This window comes from Manis pentadactyla, chromosome 17 (assembly GCF_030020395.1).
Source record: "Manis pentadactyla isolate mManPen7 chromosome 17, mManPen7.hap1, whole genome shotgun sequence".
Lineage (NCBI taxonomy): Eukaryota > Metazoa > Chordata > Mammalia > Pholidota > Manidae > Manis > Manis pentadactyla.
Window position 1 is genome coordinate 36,492,923 of NC_080035.1, and position 21,901 is coordinate 36,514,823.

Sequence of the window (21,901 nt, forward strand, 5' to 3'; positions counted from 1 at the left end):
GAGAAGTGCAATTTTTTTAATTGTATGAAAAGATAATTCTGCTTAAGTACTTTTGAAAACAATGCACCAGCATGTTGGAACTTTCAATCCCCTTGAATAAATATGACTTTTTTTGCCTTCTTTCCACATAAATCTGATACTTATGTTAACCTGTCTCAGTGGCACAATATATGAAGATACTTGGGTTTTGCTTCATGACCTCAGGGAAATCTATTTTGTTTTGGAAACTAAAAGGTCATTAATACAATTTCCAAGTTGAGAATGAATTGTTTTCCTACAGTTTACATTTAAATCAAATGTTTGAAACTCAAAACACATTTTCCCACAGAAATGTTATTACAAACTGTAGTTAATTCCCAGGCTAGCCCAATGAAGCTCATTAAACTCATAAGAAATAGACATTTGGAATGAAAATAGTATAAAACTGTTATGAAAAAAAAACTTGCTTTTTAAATGCAAGAAATTAACATGCAACTTAAATGTATTTATAATAAAATCTAGCCCATGATGTCTGAGCCAGGGGCTCACTTGGGACCTCTTGACATATAACCTTAAACACTACAAATAGGAAGGAGCAGAGTGGAAGGTGTTCAGCTTGGGTGGGTGCGAGACGGAGAGGCCCTCCGCACAGTCTGGGAAGGAAAGTATCTTGTTTAACCCAGACTCGGATGAGTGCATGTCTACTCAGAGTGCTGGGAATATAGTGCCTTTGGGTACCCACAGGATGGGGGGAGGGACAGAGGGGACTTCAGCTTCTCACTGTCTAGAATCATTAATGTGCTGCTATCCAGAAAATGGCTAACAGGCCACCTGCTGAGCAGGGATGACCAGTCGGCTGATTTGATGCTGGTGGTTGAGCACACAGGTGGTTAACAGCTGGCAGCGGACCTGGGCTCCTCACAGCACTGGCTACCTAGCAGAGGACAGAGAAAGTGGACTCACAGAGGAGGCCTTTGGAAATGGCAACAGTGTGAAGAAGTCATTCCAACAAAAAGCGTCAGGAGAGAAAACAAAAGGTGAGCAGTAGAAATGAAGCTTCTCGCAGTGGTGCCAGCCAAAATGTCAGACCCAGCTGTGGTCACCGTTGCTACAGCACAGTAGGCCTACGTTTGATGTATTTCATGTTTGTCTATCCAGCTTTGAGGAGGCATTTCACAAATAATACTGTTTCTAAACACACTTGCTAAATAAAAGAAATAAGGAAACATTACGCCACAAAAATAACTATAAAAACTTCTCAGAAGCATACTTAAAAACAAATGTATTTTTTAATCATGTATTTTCAATTATTTTTTAAAACCATTATACATAATTTTTGTAACTCATCATGGGCTTAAACAAAAACATTTTAACTGCTCTTCTCCCTCTCCAGATAACCTCTCCACCATTGCTTACAACGTGGGAGGCATCCTTTCATACCTTTCTTCATTTTTACACCATTTTATAAAACATAGTATGTAGTGTTATCTTAAAGGCAAATCTTAATAGGTTTGATATACCATACTGTAGATATGCCATATTTATTCAACCATTTCATTATCGGTAGGTATTTGCTGTGCATTTTGCTTCTTGCCACTGGAAATTCTACAAAATCTTCATACAGAAGTCTTGTTATTCCAGTTCATTCTAACTTACTATGGTGACAAACACTCCAAAATCTCACCAGCTTACCACAGTAAAAAGTGTCTCTAGCTTCCACCACTGCCCAACACAGGGCAGGCTTATTGTGAAGTTTACTTCCAATAGCGATTCAGAGATCCATCTTACAGTTTCAGTAGTTCTTCATTTCCAGCAGTAAGGATGGAAGAAAGCTAGGAAGATGACTAGAAAGGTCTTCTGATGAAGACTGGCAGTGGGTTAGGACACTAAGATTCCATTGGCTACTACCCAATCATGAGGTCCCAACCTAACTGCAGGGAGGCTGGAAAGGCAGGCTTCCTGTGTGCCCAGAGGAAATGGTAAGCATGTAGCCTTATATCGGTGCCTTTATTCCAGAGGACTTACTTCTGGACTGTGGAATTTCTATATGACGTGTGTGTATGGAAGTGTGTGATCACTTTGCAAAAAGACCTAACTCTTATTTCTGTCAGTAGTTAAGAATACTCAGCACCATTCTTGCTTTTCTAAATCTGCCCTCCAAAGGTGCTGAAAGACTAGAAACTCAGTTGACAATATTACTGTTTCAACAGGGTATAATTCCCACCACCGAGAGGCTTAAAGAAAATCAAGGTAGAAATTTCATTTCTACCGCTCACCTTTGTTTTCTCTCCTGACGCTCCATGTTGGTACATCCTCTTCACACCCTGTTGGCACTTTTGAGGGCCTCCTCTGTGAATCCACTTTCTCTGTCCTCTGCTAGGCAGCCACTGCTGTGAGGAGCCTAGGTCTGCTGCCAGCTGCTGCCACCTGTGTGCTCAGATCCCACCGGTGTCAAGTCAGCCGACGGGTCCTTCCTGCTCAGCAGTTGCCTGCCAGCGTGCCCTATTACCCACCCTTTGGATAGCAGCATACTAATGATTCTAGATTATGAGAAGCCAAAGGGTGAAGAAAGTGAGCAGCTTTATTTCCTAACATGTTGACAGAGGCAGAAACAGCACTGGCCAGTCTTCTAGCCGATGCCCTGCATTGTGCAGATTACTACTGGGAGTGGCTTTCCCTGAAATACCTAAACTCCCGGATTTCCTAAAAGCCGATGATTTCTACTGACTTGCTCCTTCAGTCTTTCTCACAGTTTAGTGAGCATCTGATTTCTTGTATAAAATCTCTTTCTACTTGAAATATTTAAATTAACTTATTTTTTAGACCAGGAACTGATACATCAACCTGACACCTTTGTCTTTATGATCGATTTTTCCACACATAATTGTTTTTTTTGATATTTTTAAAAATTTTTATTGAAGCATAGTTGATATGCAATATTGATTTCTTTTTATTGGATTAAAGAAGTATTAATCTCTTCCTAGTATTTCAGGCATTTTAATAAAAAATGAGTCCTGAACTTTTTCAAGCACCTTTTCAGCACCCATTAAGATAATTATATTTTTTGTTTGACCTTTTGCCATAGTATATTTTATATATTTTTTTTCTTACAGTAAATTGTTCTGTACCTTACTTAGTCAAAAGGTACTATTGAACTCTGTGTCTTACCATTTTTTTTAAACTCTTTCACCAGTATTCACAAATGAATATAAATGAATATGCAGCGTTTCCACACTGGTGTCTTAGAATATCTGCAAAACATCAAATACATTTGGAAAACATGTAGATAAATGCCTTTAATAGCGTTTCTTTATTGCAGAGATCCTTCAATATGTAAATGTACACTGTGAATCTCCAAGGGGAAAATATTAGAATTCTCCACATTTATCCCACCACAGTACACATTTTTCAAGTCATACCTATCAAGGGAACAGTGTTCGATAATGTAGAGATGTGTTACTTGGAAAACCCTTGGGAAATTCTTTCTTATTTTTTTTTATTTTGGTATCATTAATCTACAATTACATGAAGGACATTATGTTTACTAGGCTCCCCCCTTCACCAAGTCCCTCCACATACCCCTTCACAGCCACTGTCCAGCAGCGTAGTAAGACGCTATAGAATCACTACTTCTCTGTCCACACATAACTTTTTGATTCTATTTTCAAATATGTTTGTTTTATATTATAGCTATGGAGTTGCTGTCTTCAAAAGCCTTAGTTAACATAAATATTCTGTAAAACTTCTAATTTTTACCTTTTCTATTTAAATCAATCCATCTGGAAGTTACTTTTGCTTATGTTGTAACGGCTAGTATCATTCATCAAATTTTCAAATTTTCTTATGCAACTGAAAATGCCATCCTTGTTTTAGGTGTCTTGTATCTAGGCCACCAAGCTTACTCCAGTGATCTATTTGTTTTCTCCTAAGCAATGCTATATAGTATAGATTGCTGTCGATTTATAAAATATTTTAACAACTGGCTTATAAATTTAAATTTGACGGAGTTCATGTTAACACAGTAATCTGTGCTACCAGGATGACTCAGTTGTATAAAGAACTCAAAACTACTTTTCTATCTCTGTGCATGTATTTGAACTTTCTACAAATATTAACAACAGAAGCAAGCAAATGCTTGGCTAATATAGGGAGCAATAATTAATCCTAACCTGATTCCAAATGTTTGAGAAGCCTTACTCTCCTCACTGATTGTTTTTATAATAAGTGACTGTTATAAAATTGAGTTTATAATGTTATTCTAACCAAATTTGCATTTCTATATATGACTCATTATATGGTTTTATTTGTAAAATCCATTTGACAAATTACCATTACCACTAAGCTTAAAACTATCAGCTTAATACCTAAACTTCTGTTGTCTTCAATGTGTGTCATTCACCTATTTGTCTGATTTCTTACTGAGATGTAATTCACATAGCACAGAGTTCACCCATTCAAGTGTTCAATTCAGAGGCTTTTAGCATATTCACAAAGTTGTGCTTTGGTCACCATTCTCGCACTCCTACTTGTCTTTTTATTATTTAAAAAAAATGGAAAACCAAAAGTACATTTTTCACTTAATAAATATCATTTGATCCTTATGCAGTTTTGATGCAGAAAGTGACGTCCATGATCTTAGAATATGATAGTAACTTATCAACCAAGAACCAGTTTTCACACAGTTTCAATAACTGCAGCAATTTCTTTGAATTGTCTGTAGAAATTCTGGAGAGAAAAGAGGAAAAATAATATTAATGTTACTTTTAGAAGAAATTTTAAGTAGCTCTTTTACTTATATCTGACCATCAGAGGCTATATAACACATTAAGTCTGCATTTTAACAGTAAATTCTCAACTATTGTTACTGGAAAGTTACTGTAAGAAACAAAACAGGTACAATTTGGTACTGCAAGCAAAAATATTATTATGGAGCTGGAGAATTAGCTGACAACAGAACTTTTAAAAAATACATGAGAAGGTTCTTTTGAGATCACATCAAAAAGATTTATTAAGTACTCAGCACTACCCCTAGACAATGAAGATAAAAACAAAAATGACAGTCCATTCCCAGGCTCCAAACCACTTCAAATCTAACAGAAGACTGCATTCCAGGATAGCAGGAGTTTTCTTGTTGAAGACATGGGTTCACAGACAGTGAGGGACCCAATACTGACAACGGCTTATATGGTAGAAGCTTATTTCTCTTTCATTTAAAAACTGAGCTGCTATGGTAGTTCTTCTGTAGAAGTCATCTTTTTTAAAGTCTCAGATAGAAGAAGCAAACAAATTCCATTTTCTTTTCTTCTCCTCTATCTGCCAGGAAGCTAGGAGGCAAATATGAAACTTAACCTCAACTATCAGGATACCCTCTAATGCTTTACATATTTGTATTTTCCTTCCTATTTGGTCTTCTTTATATTTTGCTACTTACGAGTATATGTATTTTAATTTATATGTAAGTTCATTAAGGAATGAAGCTGGATATAACTATTTCTTTAAAAATATATACTGAGCAAAATATCAGCTTTAAGAAAGATATAAATTAAAGTTCAAAGAATATTAGCTCTCAGTCCTATAATGTAGCTAACAGGCTGTCTTCCTGGTTAGCTTTTAAGCCATGTAGAAGTTACCTTTAAAGAGCTGACTACTTGTGATTTTTTTCCTATAAGAAAAACATTTCCTAGAGGTAGAATCTGAGAACATGAATGCTGCACAGAAAAATAAGAATTAGGCCAGGATTACAAAAAGGATTGAAACTTATATTCTCTTTATTCAGTTCTTGTTTATTTTTTTTTGTACCTCATACAGTTTATTGTATGTCAGTTTTTTGTTTTTTGTTTTTAATTAATTAATTAAAAATTTTTTGGTATCATTAATACACACTTACATGAACAACACTGTGGTTACTAGATTCTCATTATCAAGTCCCCACCACATACCCCATTACAGTCACTGTCCATCAGCGTAAGATGCTATAGAATCACTACTTGTCTTCTCTGTGCTATACTGCCTTCTCTGTAACTCCCCCCCTACATTATGTATACTAATCATAATGCCCCTTTTTCCTCTTATCCCTCCCTTCTCACCCATCCTCACCAGTCCCTTTCCCTTTGGTAACTGTTAGTCCGTTCTTGGGTTCTGTGAGTCTGCTGCTGTTTTGTTCCATCAGTTTTTGCTTTGTTCTTATACTCCACAGATGAGTGAAATTATTTGATACTTGTCATTCTCCACCTGGCTTATTTCACTGAGCGTAATACCCTCTAGCTCCATCCATGTTGTTGCAAATGGTAGGATTTGTTTTCTTCTTATGGCTGAATAATATTCCATTGTGTATATGTACCATATCTTCTTTATCCATTCATCTACTGATGGACACTTAGGTTGCTTCCATTTCTTGGCTATTGTAAATAGTGCTGCGATAAACCGAGGGGTGCATATGTCTTTTTGAAACTGGAATCCTGCATTCTTAGGGTAAATTCCCAGGAGTGGAATTCCTGGGTCAAATGGTATTTCTATTTTTAGTTTTTTGAGGAAACTCCATGAATCAGTTCTTGTTTTAAAGACTACCCACATATCACAATATATCATCTATCTCCTTTTAACCAAGTCCTAATTCCTTCCAAGACCAACGAGCATTAATAGTATTGAATCTGTGACCATTATTTTTGTTTTAAAGCACAGATACCACTTTAAAAAAGAAAGAAATCAAAGGGAAAATAAACCCTTAAAATGTAATTTGTAAATCAGAACTACCACATGATCCAGCAATCCCACTTTGGGTATATATACCCAACGGAAATAAAATCACTGTCTCAAAGAGATATCTGCACTCCCAAGTTCACTGCAGCATTACTCACAGTAGTTAAGGTATAGAAACAACTTAAGTGTCTGTTGACAGATGAATGGATAAAGAAAATGGATGAAGAAAACAGAATACTACTCATCTGTAAAAAGAAGGAAATCCTGCTATTTTTGATAACATGAATGAACCTGAATGCCATTATGCTAAGTGAAATAAGCCAGACACAGAAAGACAATTAGTGCATGATCTCACCTACATGTAGAATCTAAAACAGTAGAACTCATACTAATAGAGAGTAGACAATGGTTACCAGGACTGGGGAGGAGGGTAAATGAGATAGATGTTGGTCCAAAGTACAAACTTTCAGTCACACAGTAAGTTCTGGGGTCCTAATGTATAGTATGGTGACTACAGTCGATAATATATGGTACACTTGCAATTTGCTAAGAGAGTCATCTCAAGTGTTCTTACCACACAGATGCACAAAAAGGCAATTATGACATGTAATGGATTTCTTAATTAACTTGATTGTGGTAATCACTTCACAACTTATACATACACCAAAACACCACATTTTATACCTTAAATGTATTCAATTTTTGTCAATCATACTTCAGTAAAGCTGGGGAACAGTGCGGTTTTTGACAGAAGAAATAAAAAGCATCTTAAAGTAGTGTATGAGAGGCTTTCTTAAAATAAGGAAGTGTAGGACCAGTTATTTTTAGTTAGTTTTACAAAGAATTCTCATTATATTTCCATTTCATTCATTATGGCTGCTTTTCTTAGAGTATTAACTACAGTGAAGAGTCTTATCTATTTACTCACCCAAAGGCATGAAAACAAAAAAATTCTAAGACCAGTTGTATCAATCGATGACAAAACGTTTTCCTGTATAGATATTTAAAAGAAAGCCTAATTTCACACCCACACCCTTTTTTCTTCCTTACTACAGAAAAGATGTAGGATGGTAATACAACATGACCCTTAATATAAACTATTTAGTTACTCAAGCCTTCAGCAATAAAACTGGTCATCAAGAACTCATGTTCTGATCTGCATTTTATAAACATTACTAGTCAGAAAATGCAGGGTCAGCACTGCTCAAAGATAACATTCATTTAGCTTATCATACTTGAATAATAAGCCTATAAAGAATAAGAATAAAATAAATGCAAAGGAAATATCTGCCAGAGAAGATGAAAATTTCCTAAATATACTCACCGAGGGGTACTGTGAGAGTGATATAATGGTACAGTACTCAATTCAGCATATTACATCAATAATACTGAACATAATTGATCAAATTTCCACAGAAAAAAAGTTGATCTTTTATGTGCACTGATAAATAAAGCACATCAAAACTGCAAATGAAACAAGTGTAAAATTTTCCTTTAAGGAAGATTTTATACGTCTCTTTTAGCAGCAGTTACAGAACAATGAACTAAAACTGAATGAGTTAAATTACAAACCTGAAATTGTGGAATTGTCATTTCAAAGGACTTGTTCTTTATTTGGCCTGAATGATCTGCCACTTTTAGCAACACTGCTACATAAGGATACTTCAGAGATCTGCAACTGTCCGAGCTCACAGCCATCCCCAGTTTCCACTGAAAATCTATAAGCTGTAATGAAACAGTACAAAACAATACACTGGTGATAGCACTGCTTAGAATACATATATTTTTCAGTTTTACTGCTTTCACATTCAACTTTTAGTTTCAATGCCAGTCAAATAAAAAGAAAAATCTTCATTTTAATATTGCCAGGGGAACAACAATAAAATGAGAATGGAAAGAGGCAATAAGGGACATAAACAGAGGTAGAAAACAACGCTGTCATATTACAAAACAAAAAAGCAAAAACAAAAAACAAAACTCTCCACCAGATGTATAATGGAAGTAGAAGGAAGATGTGGCGATGCTGGCTTTCCTTTTATTTTGCTCCTGCACTTAAAGGGACTCCAGATGCTTTAGAGCATCTCACTTTCCTGTTCCATATATGCCTTCTCCATTCCACAACCTAAAAGTCCTAAAAGGGAAAATGAATCATTTACCATCTTCACAAGTGACTGAGGCACACATGGAAGCCCTTCCAGTTCCTTTCCTCACCATGGTCTCCAACCTGAAACCTTATACTAGCAGAAGTACTAGGTGATATGATGGTTTTAGATTTCATCACTCTTGATGATAGACACCTGCCAGGTGATGTGCTTGGCAATATACATGCATTAAATGCCTCACTGAATCATTGTAATATTATAGGCTATTATTTCTATCTTGCAGATGACAAACTGAATTTCAGAGAGCTTAGATAATATGCAAGAGGTCATACACTTCTGGATTAGAACTGAAACTAAAGTCTGATTCATGCTTACTGACCACTAACTGCCTCAATATTTTGAATCTAAATCCTGTCAATGATTGTTCATTGTCGCTATGGCATAAATCAGGACTAGATGCAGCTCTTCATACTGACTCTAAAATATAAGACTGTGATTGGAGGAAATCTGTTTCTTGTTTCCAAAGCTTAAAGAAGTACATGGTACACAGCAGGTACTCACAAAATAGAACTGTTGATTGACCAATACATTTTACTACCAAATTAATGTTGATAGGGCAAAAAGCTTTGCTTATTAACAAATCTTCTTATAAAAGGTGGGGTATTTCTATAAACAAGATTCTTCAATGCTGTGTGTAAGAAACGCACTTTAGATGTAAAGACACACACAGACTAAAAATGAAGGGATGGAAAAAAGATATTCCATGCAAATGGAAACCAAAAGAAAGATGGAGTAGCTATGTTGGTATCAGTCAAAACAGAGTTTAAAGCAAAGACTATAATAAGAGACAAGGGCATTACATGATTAAAAGGTCAATCCAACAAATGGACTTAATACTTGTAATCATTTATGCATCCAACATAGTAGCATCTAAATAAATAAAGCAAGTATTAACAGACCTAAAGGGAGAAATAGACAGCAATATAATAGTAGGGGACTTTAACATCCTATTCATATGACTGAATAAATCATCCAGACAGAAAATCAATTGAGAAACATCAGCCTTAAATGACATGTTAGACCAGATGGGCTTAACAGATATTTACAGAACATTCCATCTAAAAGCAACAGTCTGCACATTCCTCTCAAGGGCACATGGAATATTTTCCAGGATAGGTCATATTAGGACACAAACAAGTCTAATAAATTTAGGAGGAATGAAATCATATCAAGCATCTTTTCTGAACACAATGGTATAAAACTAGAAATTACATGAAGGAAACTTGAAAATTTACAAACTATGTGGTGATTAAACAGCATGCTACTGAATAAGCAATGCATCAAAGTAGAAATAAAAAAATAAAAGAATACCTTGAGACAAATGTAGAAATGCAACATACCAAAACTTATGAGATGCAGCAAAAGCAGTTCAAGAGGGAAGTTCTAATAGTGAGAAATGCCTACCTCAAAAAATAAGAAAAGTCTCAAATAAACAATGTAACTTTACACCTCAAGGAATTAGGAAAAGAACAACCAAAGCTCAAAGTTCAAAGGAAGGAAATTACAAAAATCAGAGCAGAAATAAATGAAATAGAGACTAAAAAGGCAATAGAATAGATCAGAGCTTATTCTTTGAAATGACAGAACTGACCAAACCTTAAGCTAGAATTACCAAGAAAAAAGGAGAGTGGACTTAAAACCAGAAATGAAAGAGGATATGTTACAACAGATACCACAAAAATACAAAAGATAATACTCATACAACTCAATGCCAAAAAGACAAAACAATCCTATTAGAAAATGGGAAGATCTGAAAGACACACATGACCAACAGGTACATGAAAAGATGCTCAATCATCATCATCAGGGAAATGGAAATCAAAACCAAAATGAGGTATCACTTCACACCTGCAGAAAGGCTATTATCAAAATGATAAGAAATAACAAGTGTTGGCAAGGTTTTGGAGAGAAGGGAACCCTTGTATACTGTTGATAGGAATGTAAGTTGATACAACCAATATGAAAAACAGAATGAAGGTTCCCTAAAAAATTTAAAGTAGATCACATGATCCAGCAACTCCATTTCTGGGCATTTATCCAAGGAAAATAAAAACGCTGATTTTAAAAGACAGGCACCCCCATATTCATTGCAGTATTATTTACAACAGCCAAGCTATGGAAACAACATAAGTGTCCATTGATGGATGAAGGGATAAAGAAATTGCAGTATATATACATATATAAACATATATGTGCACTTGTACACACACATATATACACATATACATACACAAAAGAGTATTATTCAGCCATAAAAAAAGAAGGAAATCTTGCCATTTGCAACAACATGGATGGACCTGGAGGGCATTACTGCTAAGTGAAATAAATCAGAAAAAGACAAATATCGTGTCATCTCTCTTATGACTAAAAAAAACTAAGCTCACAGACTCAACAGATTGATGGTTACAAGATGCGGGTGGGGGGAAGTGGGTACCTTTTTGATTTAAATAAATTTAATTTAAAAAAAATTTTTTTAATATGTTAGGGTAGAGACCAAAATTTCTTCCTGTCTCAGACTAGTGTTCAGCCAATCTGTTACAGTATTATAATAGGCCAAACTGGTGCTGATAAAAGGTTAACATTTTTAGTAAGTAAAAACATTGTATAAATCCATTTTAAATAAGTTCTCCACATAAAAATAGGGACAGAAGATAAATAACAGAAGAACTATAAACAGCTAATAAACATATGAAAACATTGCTTACCTTCACTGGGAAATAGGGAAATGCAAAATTTAAAGCACAATGAGATACCACTACACACTTAAGAAAACAGCAAAATCCTAAATCCAACAATTCCAAGTATTGGCAAGGAAGGATGCTGTTGATGGAAGTCTACACTGGGCCAATCTTTTGGGAAACTGTCTTTATCTAATAAAACTGAAGTTACACATATTCTGTGAGCTAGCAATTCAGTTACTGGGGATATAACCTTTAAAAAATGTGCATATGCACACAGGATACACATAAGATAATGTTCCTAGTAGCTGTATTTATAATAGCCCCAAACTGGAAACAACACAAATGTTTGTCACTAATAAGATGAATAAATGAATACTTCACAGCAATGAAAACCAACTTCAGCTACACTTAACAACAAATATTCAAAGCAACTGGTCAAAAAGTTATGTGACTCCGCTCTCTTAAACTTGAGAAAAAGTAAATGCATACTGCTTAGGGATGCATACACAGGTGGCTAAACAGGTATCTCTTGTTTCTTCTATGAAGAGAAGTAAGAATATGATTACCATCGAGGGATAACATTACCTCTAGGGAGGAGGGAAAGGAAGTTTGACTGGGGAGGGGCATGTGATAGTCTTCTGAGGTATTGGTAATGCTCCATTTCTTGAATTTTGATGTGGTTACACAGATGTTCACTTGAAAATTATTCATTAAACTGCTCATGTTTTATATACCTTTTTATATATGTGTTATCTTTATGTTACCTTGCACATAAAATGGGGGGCAAACATAGGTTACTGAGTTCCACATTTCTAGTTGAAAGGAAAAATTTACTGTAGGCTAGGGTGATCAAGCTTTATAGAAGGGAAAAGCTGTAAACTCAGTTTTGAAGATTAAACAACTGAAATTGAGAGGAAAATGTGTCTTTTTTATATATTCCATAAAGACACAGTTAACCCTACACAACATGGGGATTAGAGGTGCTGATTCCTGTGCAGTCGAAAATCCACGTACCTTTTTTGACTCCCCCAAAACTTAACTACTAATAGCTTGCTGTTGACTGGAAGCCTTACTGATAGCAAATAGTTGGTTAACAAATACTTTTTATGTTATATGTATTTTATATATTGTTTTCCTAGAGTAAAGCTAGAAAAATGTTTTTTCAAATTCTCAAATCTCCAGATATTTTTCCAATATATTGAAAAAAACTCCATGTAAGTGGACCCTCACAGGTGAAACCTGCATTGTTCAAGAGTCAACTGTACAACTAAGTAAAAAATAAATGCTCAATAAATATTAAGCTGAACCAACTAGAGATAAAGAGTAACTAGAATAGAGGAATAGAGCATTTATTTGCCCTTAAGTGAAAGGCTCTTGTAATGAAGTACAGAAAATAAAGCTGACAAAAGTGATCAGAAGGCAGTAATTCCTTGCAAGTTTTCAGAGGTTTTCAGAGTACTCTTGTATGCCTTATCTTACTATGGGAAATATAAGTCAATTAAACTTTTTCACTGGAGATTTGCTGAAAATTTTTGAGTAACGGGAATGAAAGTACTGATTAAAAAAGACTCGTCTACTGACAGCAGAATACAACAATAATCCAGATGTAAGGTTCTAAGTGCCTGAACTAAGGCAATGATGAGTAGGATTACCAGAAAAAATGAATCTCTCATCTTGATGATTGTTTATGTAGTGATGGGAGGAATCAAAGACAACTAAGAAAATTTAAGCCCAGGTGACTCAAAGAAGGCTGATACCACTATCAATCAGGACTCTATATAATTTTCATAAAGTCCAAAGGTATTATCAGGAAATGACAAGGGGTATCTAATTAGGAATATTCAGTAAGTGGCTGAAAATACAGAAAAAGAACTCAAGGGAGTTCATGATTAGAGAGAGTTTTTTAATCAGCTCAATGGTCATGTCCAGAAATGTAATCAGGCACTATAGCTTGCTGTATAATCCCTCGTTGATTTACCGTCCACAGCAAAATGTTAAGAGAAAAACATTGCTTACCTGACTCTCTCTGAAATAAAACATTAGGTTATCTGGAACATTTCAAACAAAAAAAAGTATGGAACATTATGTTCGAATCCACTGGCAAGTGAGGAGATAAGAAGAGCTGCCATCCAGACACTCACTGTGCAAAGTTAGTATTCACAGGTAAAAGAGAGCTGACATTAGGTCTATGAGATAAGAATTTCCAAATTCTAAATGAAATAAAATGCAAAAAAAACCTTCTAATTATAGTAATTAGAATGACAAAGATCACGGATAAGGACAGACTATTAAAAGCAGCCAGAGAGAGAAATAAGATCACATACAAAGGAAAGCCCAACCGACTATCATCAGACTTCTCAGCAGAAACCTTACAGGCCAGAAGGGAGTGGCATGCTGTATTTAATGCCATGAAGCAAAAGGGCCTGGAACCAAGATTACTTTATCCAGCAAGATTATCATTTAAATTTGAAGGAGGGATTAAACAATTCACAGATAAGCAAAAGCTGAGAGAATTTACCTCCTCAAAACCATCTCTACACTGTATTTTGGAGGGACTGCTATAGATGGAAGTGTCCTTGAGGTTTAATAGCTGTCACCAGAGGTAATAAAACCACAGTAAAGAAAGAAGAACAGCTAATTACTAAGCAAATACAAAATTAAATCAACTATTCCCAAAGTCAATCAAGGGATAGACAAAAGAGTATAGAATATGATACATATACAAAGAATGGAGGAGGAAGCAAAAGGAGGAGAAAAAAACCTTTAGATTGTGTTTGTAACAGCATATTAAGTGAGTTAAGTTACACTCTTAGAGAGTAAGGAAGTTAACCTTGAACCTTTGGTAACCACAAATCTAAAGCCTGCAATGGCAATAAGTACATACCTATCGATAATCACCTTAAATGTAAATGGTCTGAATGCACCAATCAAAAGACACAGAGTCACTGAATGGATAAAAAAACAAGACCCATCTATATGCTGCTTACAAGAGACTCACCTCAAACCCAAAGACATGCCCAGACCAAAAGTGAAGGGATGGAAAAAGATATGTCATGCAACCAATAGGGAGAAAAAAGCAGGAGTTGCAGTACTTATATCAGACAAAATAGACTTCAAAACAAAGATAGTCACAAGAGACAAAGAAGGACATTATATGATGATAAAGGGGTCAATCCAACAAGAAGATATAACCATTATAAATATGTATGCACACAACACAGGAGCACCTACATATGTGAAACAAATACTAACAGAATTAAAAGGTGAAATAGAATGCAATGCATTCATTCTATGACTACAACACTCTACTCACACTGAAGGACAGATCAACCAGACAGAAAATAAGTAAGGAGACAGAGGCACTGAACAACACACTAGAACAGATGGACCTAACAGACATCTATAGAACTCCACACCCAAAAGCAGCAGAATACACTTTCTTCCCAAGTACACATAGAACATTTTCAAGAATAGATCATATACAAGGCCACAAAGAGAGCCTCGGTAAATTCAAAAAGATTGAAATGTACCAACCATGTTCTCAGACCACAAAGGTATGAAACTAGAAATAAATTATACAAAGAAAATGAAAAATCCCACAAATACATGGAGGCTTCCTGATATGCTCCAAATAACCAATGGATCAATGACCAAATGAAAACAGAGATCAAGCAATATATGGAGACAAATGACAACAATAATTCAACACCGAAAAATCTGTGGGATGCAGCAAAGGCAGTTCTAAGAGGAAAGTATATTGCAATATAGGTCTACCTTAGGGAAGAACAAACCCATTTGAACACTCTAAACTAGCAATTAACAAAACTAGAAAAAGAAGAACAAATGAGCCCAAAGTCAATAGAAGGAGGGACATAATAAAGATTAGAGCAGAAATAAATAAATAAATTGAGAAGAATAAAACAAAAGAAACAATCAATGAAAGCAAGAGCTGGTTCTTCGAGAAAATAAACAAAATAGATAAAACTCTAGCCAGACTTATCAAGAAAAAAACAGTCTACACACATAAACGGAATCAGAAATGAGAAAGGAAAAATCACTGTGGACATCACAGAAATACAAAGAATTATTAGAGAATACTATGAAAAATTATATGCCAACAAATTGGATAACCTAGATGAAACGGACAACTTTCTAGTAAAATACAACCTTCCAAGACTGACCCAGAAAGAAACAAAAAATCTGAATATACCAATAACCATCAATGAAATTGAATTGGTAATCAAAAAACTACCTAAGAACAAAACTACTGGATCAGATGTATTCACCACTGAATTTTATCAAACATTTAGTGAAGACCTAATAACCATCCTCCTTAAATTTTTCCAAAGAGTAGAAGAAGAGGGAATAATTCCAAACTCATTCTATGAGGCCAGCATCACTCTAATACCAAAACCGGGCAAAGACACCACAAAAAAAGAAAATTACAGACCAATATCCCTGATGCACATAGATGCAAAAATACTCAACAAAATACTAGCAAACTGAATTCAAAAATACATAAAAAATATCATCCATCATGATCAAGTAGGATTTATTCCAGGTAGGCAAGGATGGTACAACACTTGAAAATCCATCAACATCATCCACCACATCAACAAAAAGAAGTACAAAAACCACATGATCATCTCCATAGATGCTGAAAAAGCATTTGACAAAATTCAACATCCATTCATGATAAAAACTCTCAACAAAATGGGTATAGAAAGCAAGTATCTCAACATAATAAAGGCCATATATAACAAACCCACAGCCAACATTATACTTAACAGCGAGAAGCTGAAAGGTTTTCCTTTAAGATCGGGAACAAGACAAGGATGCCCACTCTCCCCACTTCTATAGTACTGGAGGTCCTAGCCATGGCAATCAGACAACAAAAAGACATAAAAGGCATCCAAATTGGTAAGGAAGGAGTTAATCTGTCCCTGTTCGCAGATTACGTGACATTGTACATAAAAAAAAAAACTAAAGAATCCACTCCAAAACTACTAGATCTAATATCTGAATTAAGCAAAGTTGCAGGATACAGAATTAATACACAGAAATCTGTTGCATTCCTATACACTAAAAATGAATTAACAGAAAGAGAAATTAGGAAAACAATTCCATTCACAGTTGCATCAAGAAGAATAAAATACCTAGGAATAACCTTAACCAAAGAAGGTAAAGACCTATACCCCGAAAACAAGATACTCATGAGAGAAATTAAAGAAGATACCAATAAATGGAAAAACATCCCATGCTCATGGATAGGAAGAATTAATATTGTCAAAATGGCCATCCTGCCTAAAGCAATCTCCAGGTTCAATGCAATTCCTATCAAAATACCAAAAGCATTCTTCAATGAACTAGAGCAAATCATTCTGAAATTCATATGGAACCGCAACAGACCCCGAATAGCCAAAACAATCCTGAGAAGGAAGAATAAAGCAGGAGGTATCTCGCTTCCCAACTTTAAGCTCTACTACAAAGCCACAGTAATCAAGACAATTTGGTACTGGCACAAGAACAGAACCATATACCGGAGGGGCGGAAGATGGCGGCGTGAGTAGAGCAGCGGAAATCTCCTCCCAAAACAACATATATCTATGAAAATATAACAAAGACAACCCTTCCTAGAATAAAGACCAGAGGACACAGGACAATATCCAGACCACATCCGCACCTGAGAGAACCCAGCGCCTCACGAAGGGGGTAAGATACAAGCCCCGGCCCCGCGGGAGCCGAGCGCCCCTCCCCCCAGCTCCCAGCGGGAGAAGAGCAGGCAGAGCGGGAGGGAGCGGAGCCCAGGACTGCCGAACACCCAGCCCCAGCCATCCGGGCCAGAGTGCAGGGCGCTCGATACTAGGAAAACAGGGCAGCAAGAACAGTGAGCGGGCACTGGAGGCTGGGCGACAGAGGACATAAGAAAAGCGCGCTACCATTTTTTTTTGCTTTTTTGCTGTTTTGTTTTGGCGAGCGCTTTTTGGAAGTCTTAAAGGGATAGGGACCCCAATACTAGGGAAACAGGGCAGAAAGACCGGTGAGCAGAGGCCTGAGGCTGGCACCGCAGAATAAAGAAAAACGAACGACCACCTTTTTTTTTCTTTTTTAAATTAAAAACTTTTTTTTTTTTTTTAATTAAAAAAATTTTTTTTTCTTTTTTTTTTTTGGTGGGCGTTGTTTTGTTTTGGCGGGTGCTTTTTGGAATTCTTAAAGGGGCAGGGCGGGTCACTTAATCCAGAGGTAGGGAATCTGGGATCTCCGGGCACCCTAACCCCTGGGCTGCAGGGAGCAGGGAGGCCCCTTACGGAGATAAATAGCCTCCCAGCAGCTCCTGCTCCAACGCGACTCCACCACTTTGGAGTAGCTGCCCGAGCCAGGCCACGCCCACAGCAACAGCGGAGATTAACTCCATAGCAGCCGGGCAGGAAGCAGAAACCCTGTCTGCGCGCAGCTGCGCAGCACAAGCCACTAGAGGGCGCTGTTCTCCCAGGAGAGGAGGGCCACAAACCAACAAGAAAGGAAGTCCTTCCAGCCGTCACTCGTCCCAGTTCTGCAGACTATTCCTATCACCATGAAAAGGCAAAGCTACAGGCAGACAAAGATCACAGAGACAACACCAGAGGAGACAGACCTAACCAGTCTTCCTGACAAAGAATTCAAAATAAGAATCATAAACATGCTGACAGAGATGCAGAGAAATACGCAAGAGAAATGGGATGAAGTCCGGAAGGAGATCACAGATGCCAGAAAGGAGATCGCAGAAATGAAACAAACTCTGGAAGGGTTTATAAGCAGAATGGATAGAATGAAAGAGGCCATTGATGGAATTGAAATCAGAGAACAGGAACGCATAGAAGCTGACTTAGAGAGAGACAAAAGGATCTCCAGGAATGAAACAATATTAAGAGAACTGTGTGACCAATCCAAAAGGAACAATATCCGTATTATAGGGGTCCCAGAAGAAGAAGAGAGAGGAAAAGAAATGGAAAGTATCTTAGAAGAAATAATTGCTGAAAACTTCCCCACACTGGGGGAGGAAGTAATCGAACAGACCACGGAAATACACAGAACCCCCAACAGAAAGGATCCAAGAAGGACAACACCAAGACACATAATAATTAAAATGGCAAAGATCAAGGACAAGGAAAGAGTGTTAAAGGCAGCTAGAGAGAAAAAGGTCACCTATAAAGGGAAACCCATCAGGCTAACGTCAGATTTCTCAACAGAAACTTTACATGCCAGAAGACAATGGCATGATATATTTAATACAATGAAACAGAAGGGCCTTGAACCAAGGATACTGTATCAAGCACGACTATCATTCAAATATGATGGTGGGATTAAACAATTCCCAGAAAAACAAAAGCTGAGGGAATTTGCTTTCCACAAACCACCACTACAGAACATCTTACAGGGACTGCTCTAGATGGGAGCACTCCTAGAAAGAGCACAGCACAAAACACCCAACATATGAAGAATCGAGGAGGAGGAACAAGAAGGGAGAGAAGAAAAGAATCTCCAGACAGTGTATATAACAGCTCAATAAGCGAGCTAAGTTAGGCAGTAAGATACTAAAGAGGCTAACCTTGAACCTTTGGTAACCACGAATTTAAAGCCTGCAATGGCAATAAGTACATATCTTTCAATAGTCACCCTAAATGTTAATGGGTTGAATGCACCAATCAAAAGACACAGAGTAACAGAATGGATAAAAAAGCAAGACCCATCTATATGCTGCTTACAAGAAACTCACCTCAAACCCAAAGACATGTACAGACTAAAAGACAAGGGATGGAAAAACATATTTCAAGCAAACAACAGTGAGAAGAAAGCAGGGGTTGCAGTACTAATATCAGACAAAATAGACTTCAAAACAAAGAAAGTAACAAGAGATAAAGAAGGACACTACATAATGATAAAGGGCTCAGTCAAAGAAGAGGATATAACCATTCTAAATATATATGCACCCAACACAGGAGCACCAGCATATGTGAAACAAATACTAACAGAACTAAAGGGGGACATAGACTGCAATGCATTCATTCTAGGAGATTTCAACACACCACTCACCCCAAAGGATAGATCCACTGGGCAGAAAATAAGTAAGGACACGGAAACACTGAACAACACAGTAGAGCAGATGGACCTAATAGACATCTATAGAACTCTACATCCAAAAGCAGCGGGATATACATTCTTCTCAAGTGCACATGGAACATTCTCCAGAATAGACCACATACTAGGCCACAAAAAGAGCCTCAGAAAATTCCAAAAGATTGAAATCCTACCAACCAACTTTTCAGACCACAAAGGCATAAAACTAGAAATAAACTGTACAAAGAAAGCAAAGAGGCTCACAAACACATGGAGGCTTAACAACACGCTCCTAAATAATCAATGGATCAATGACCAAATCAAAATGGAGATCCAGCAATATATGGAAACAAATGACAACAACAACACTAAGCCCCAACTTCTGTGGGACGCAGCAAAAGCAGTCTTAAGAGGAAAGTATATAGCAATCCAAGCATATTTAAAAAAGGAAGAGCAATCCCAAATGAATGGTCTAATGTCACAATTATCGAAATTGGAAAAAGAAGACCAGATGAGGCCTAAGGTCAGCAGAAGGAGGGACATAATAAAGATCAGAGAAGAAATAAATAAAATTGAGAAGAATAAAACAATAGCAAAAATCAATGAAACCAAGAGCTGGTTCTTTGAGAAAATAAACAAAATAGATAAGCCTCTAGCCAGACTTATTAAGAAGAAAAGAGAGTCAACACAAATCAACAGTATCAGAAACGAGAAAGGAAAAATCACGACGGACCCCACAGAAATGCAAAGAATTATTGGAGAATACTATGAAAACCTATATGCTAACAAGCTGGGAAACCTAGGAGAAATGGACAACTTCCTAGAAAAATATAACCTTCCAAGATTGACCCAGGAAGAAACAGAAAATCTAAACAGACCAATTACCAGCAACGAAATTGAAGTGGTAATCAAAAAACTACCAAAGAACAAAACTCCCGGGCCAGATGGATTTACCTCGGAATTTTATCAGACATACAGGGAAGACATAATACCCATTCTCCTTAGAGTTTTCCAAAAAATAGAGGAGGAGGGGATACTCCCAAACTCATTCTATGAAGCTAACATCAACCTAATACCAAAACCAGGCAAAGACACCACCAAAAAAGAAAACTACAGACCAATATCCCTGATGAACGTAGACGCAAAAATACTCAACAAAATATTAGCAAACCGAATTCAAAAATACATCAAAAGGATCATACACCATGACCAAGTGGGATTCATCCCAGGGATGCAAGGATGGTACAACATTCGAAAGTCCATCAACATCATCCACCACATCAACAAAAAGAAAGACAAAAACCACATGATCATCTCCATAGATGCTGAAAAAGCATTTGACAAAGTTCAACATCCATTCATGTTAAAAACTCTCAGCAAAATGGGAATAGAGCGCAAGTACCTCAACATAATAAAGGCCATCTATGATAAACCCACAGCCAACATTATATTGAACAGCGAGAAGCTGAAAGCATTTCCTCTGAGATCGGGAACTAGACAGGGATGCCCACTCTCTCCACTGTTATTTAACATAGTACTGGAGGTCCTAGCCACGGCAATCAGACAAAATAAACAAATACAAGGAATCCAGATTGGTAAAGAAGAAGTTAAACTGTCACTATTTGCAGATGACATGATACTGTACATAAAAAACCCTAAAGACTCCACCCCAAAACTACTAGAACTGATATCGGAATACAGCAAAGTTGCAGGATACAAAATCAACACACAGAAATCTGTGGCTTTCCTATACACTAACAATGAACCAACAGAAAGAGAAATCAGGAAAACAACTCCATTCACAATTGCATCAAAAAAAATAAAATACCTAGGAATAAAACTAACCAAAGAAGTGAAAGACTTATACTCTGAAAACTACAAGTCACTCTTAAGAGAAATTAAAGGGGACACTAACAGATGGAAACTCATCCCATGCTCGTGGCTAGGAAGAATTAATATCGTTAAAATGGCCATCCTGCCCAAAGCAATATACAGATTTGATGCAATCCCTATGAAACTACCAGCAACATTCTTCAATGAACTGGAACAAATAATTCAAAAATTCATATGGAAACACCAAAGACCCCGAATAGCCAAAGCAATCCTGAGAAAGAAGAATAAAGTAGGGGGGATCTCACTCCCCAACTTCAAGCTCTACTATAAAGCCATAGTAATCAAGACAATTTGGTACTGGCACAAGAGCAGAGCCACAGACCAATGGAACAGACTAGAGAATCCAGACATTAACCCAGACATATATGGTCAATTAATATTTGATAAAGG

General features: G+C 36.7%; 2 protein-coding genes across 4 annotated transcripts in view; one reads left to right on the forward strand and one right to left on the reverse strand.

The window, feature by feature from the left end:
- The window catches only part of UCHL3 (ubiquitin C-terminal hydrolase L3), a 117,686-nt gene that overhangs the window by 25,660 nt on the left and 70,125 nt on the right, over positions 1-21,901 (forward strand). The window lies entirely within an intron of this gene.
- COMMD6 (COMM domain containing 6) overlaps positions 4,491-21,901 on the reverse strand; it is a 32,311-nt gene continuing 14,900 nt past the window's right edge. For all 3 annotated transcript variants that reach the window (XM_057494589.1, XM_036893813.2, XM_057494588.1), the window contains 2 exons: positions 8,251-8,403; positions 4,491-4,704 (listed from right to left, as the gene is read on the reverse strand). In XM_057494589.1, coding sequence (XP_057350572.1) covers positions 4,654-4,704; positions 8,251-8,376 — 177 coding nt within the window. In that variant the 5' untranslated portion in view covers positions 8,377-8,403 and the 3' untranslated portion in view covers positions 4,491-4,653. The remainder of the gene's footprint in view (positions 4,705-8,250; positions 8,404-21,901) is intronic.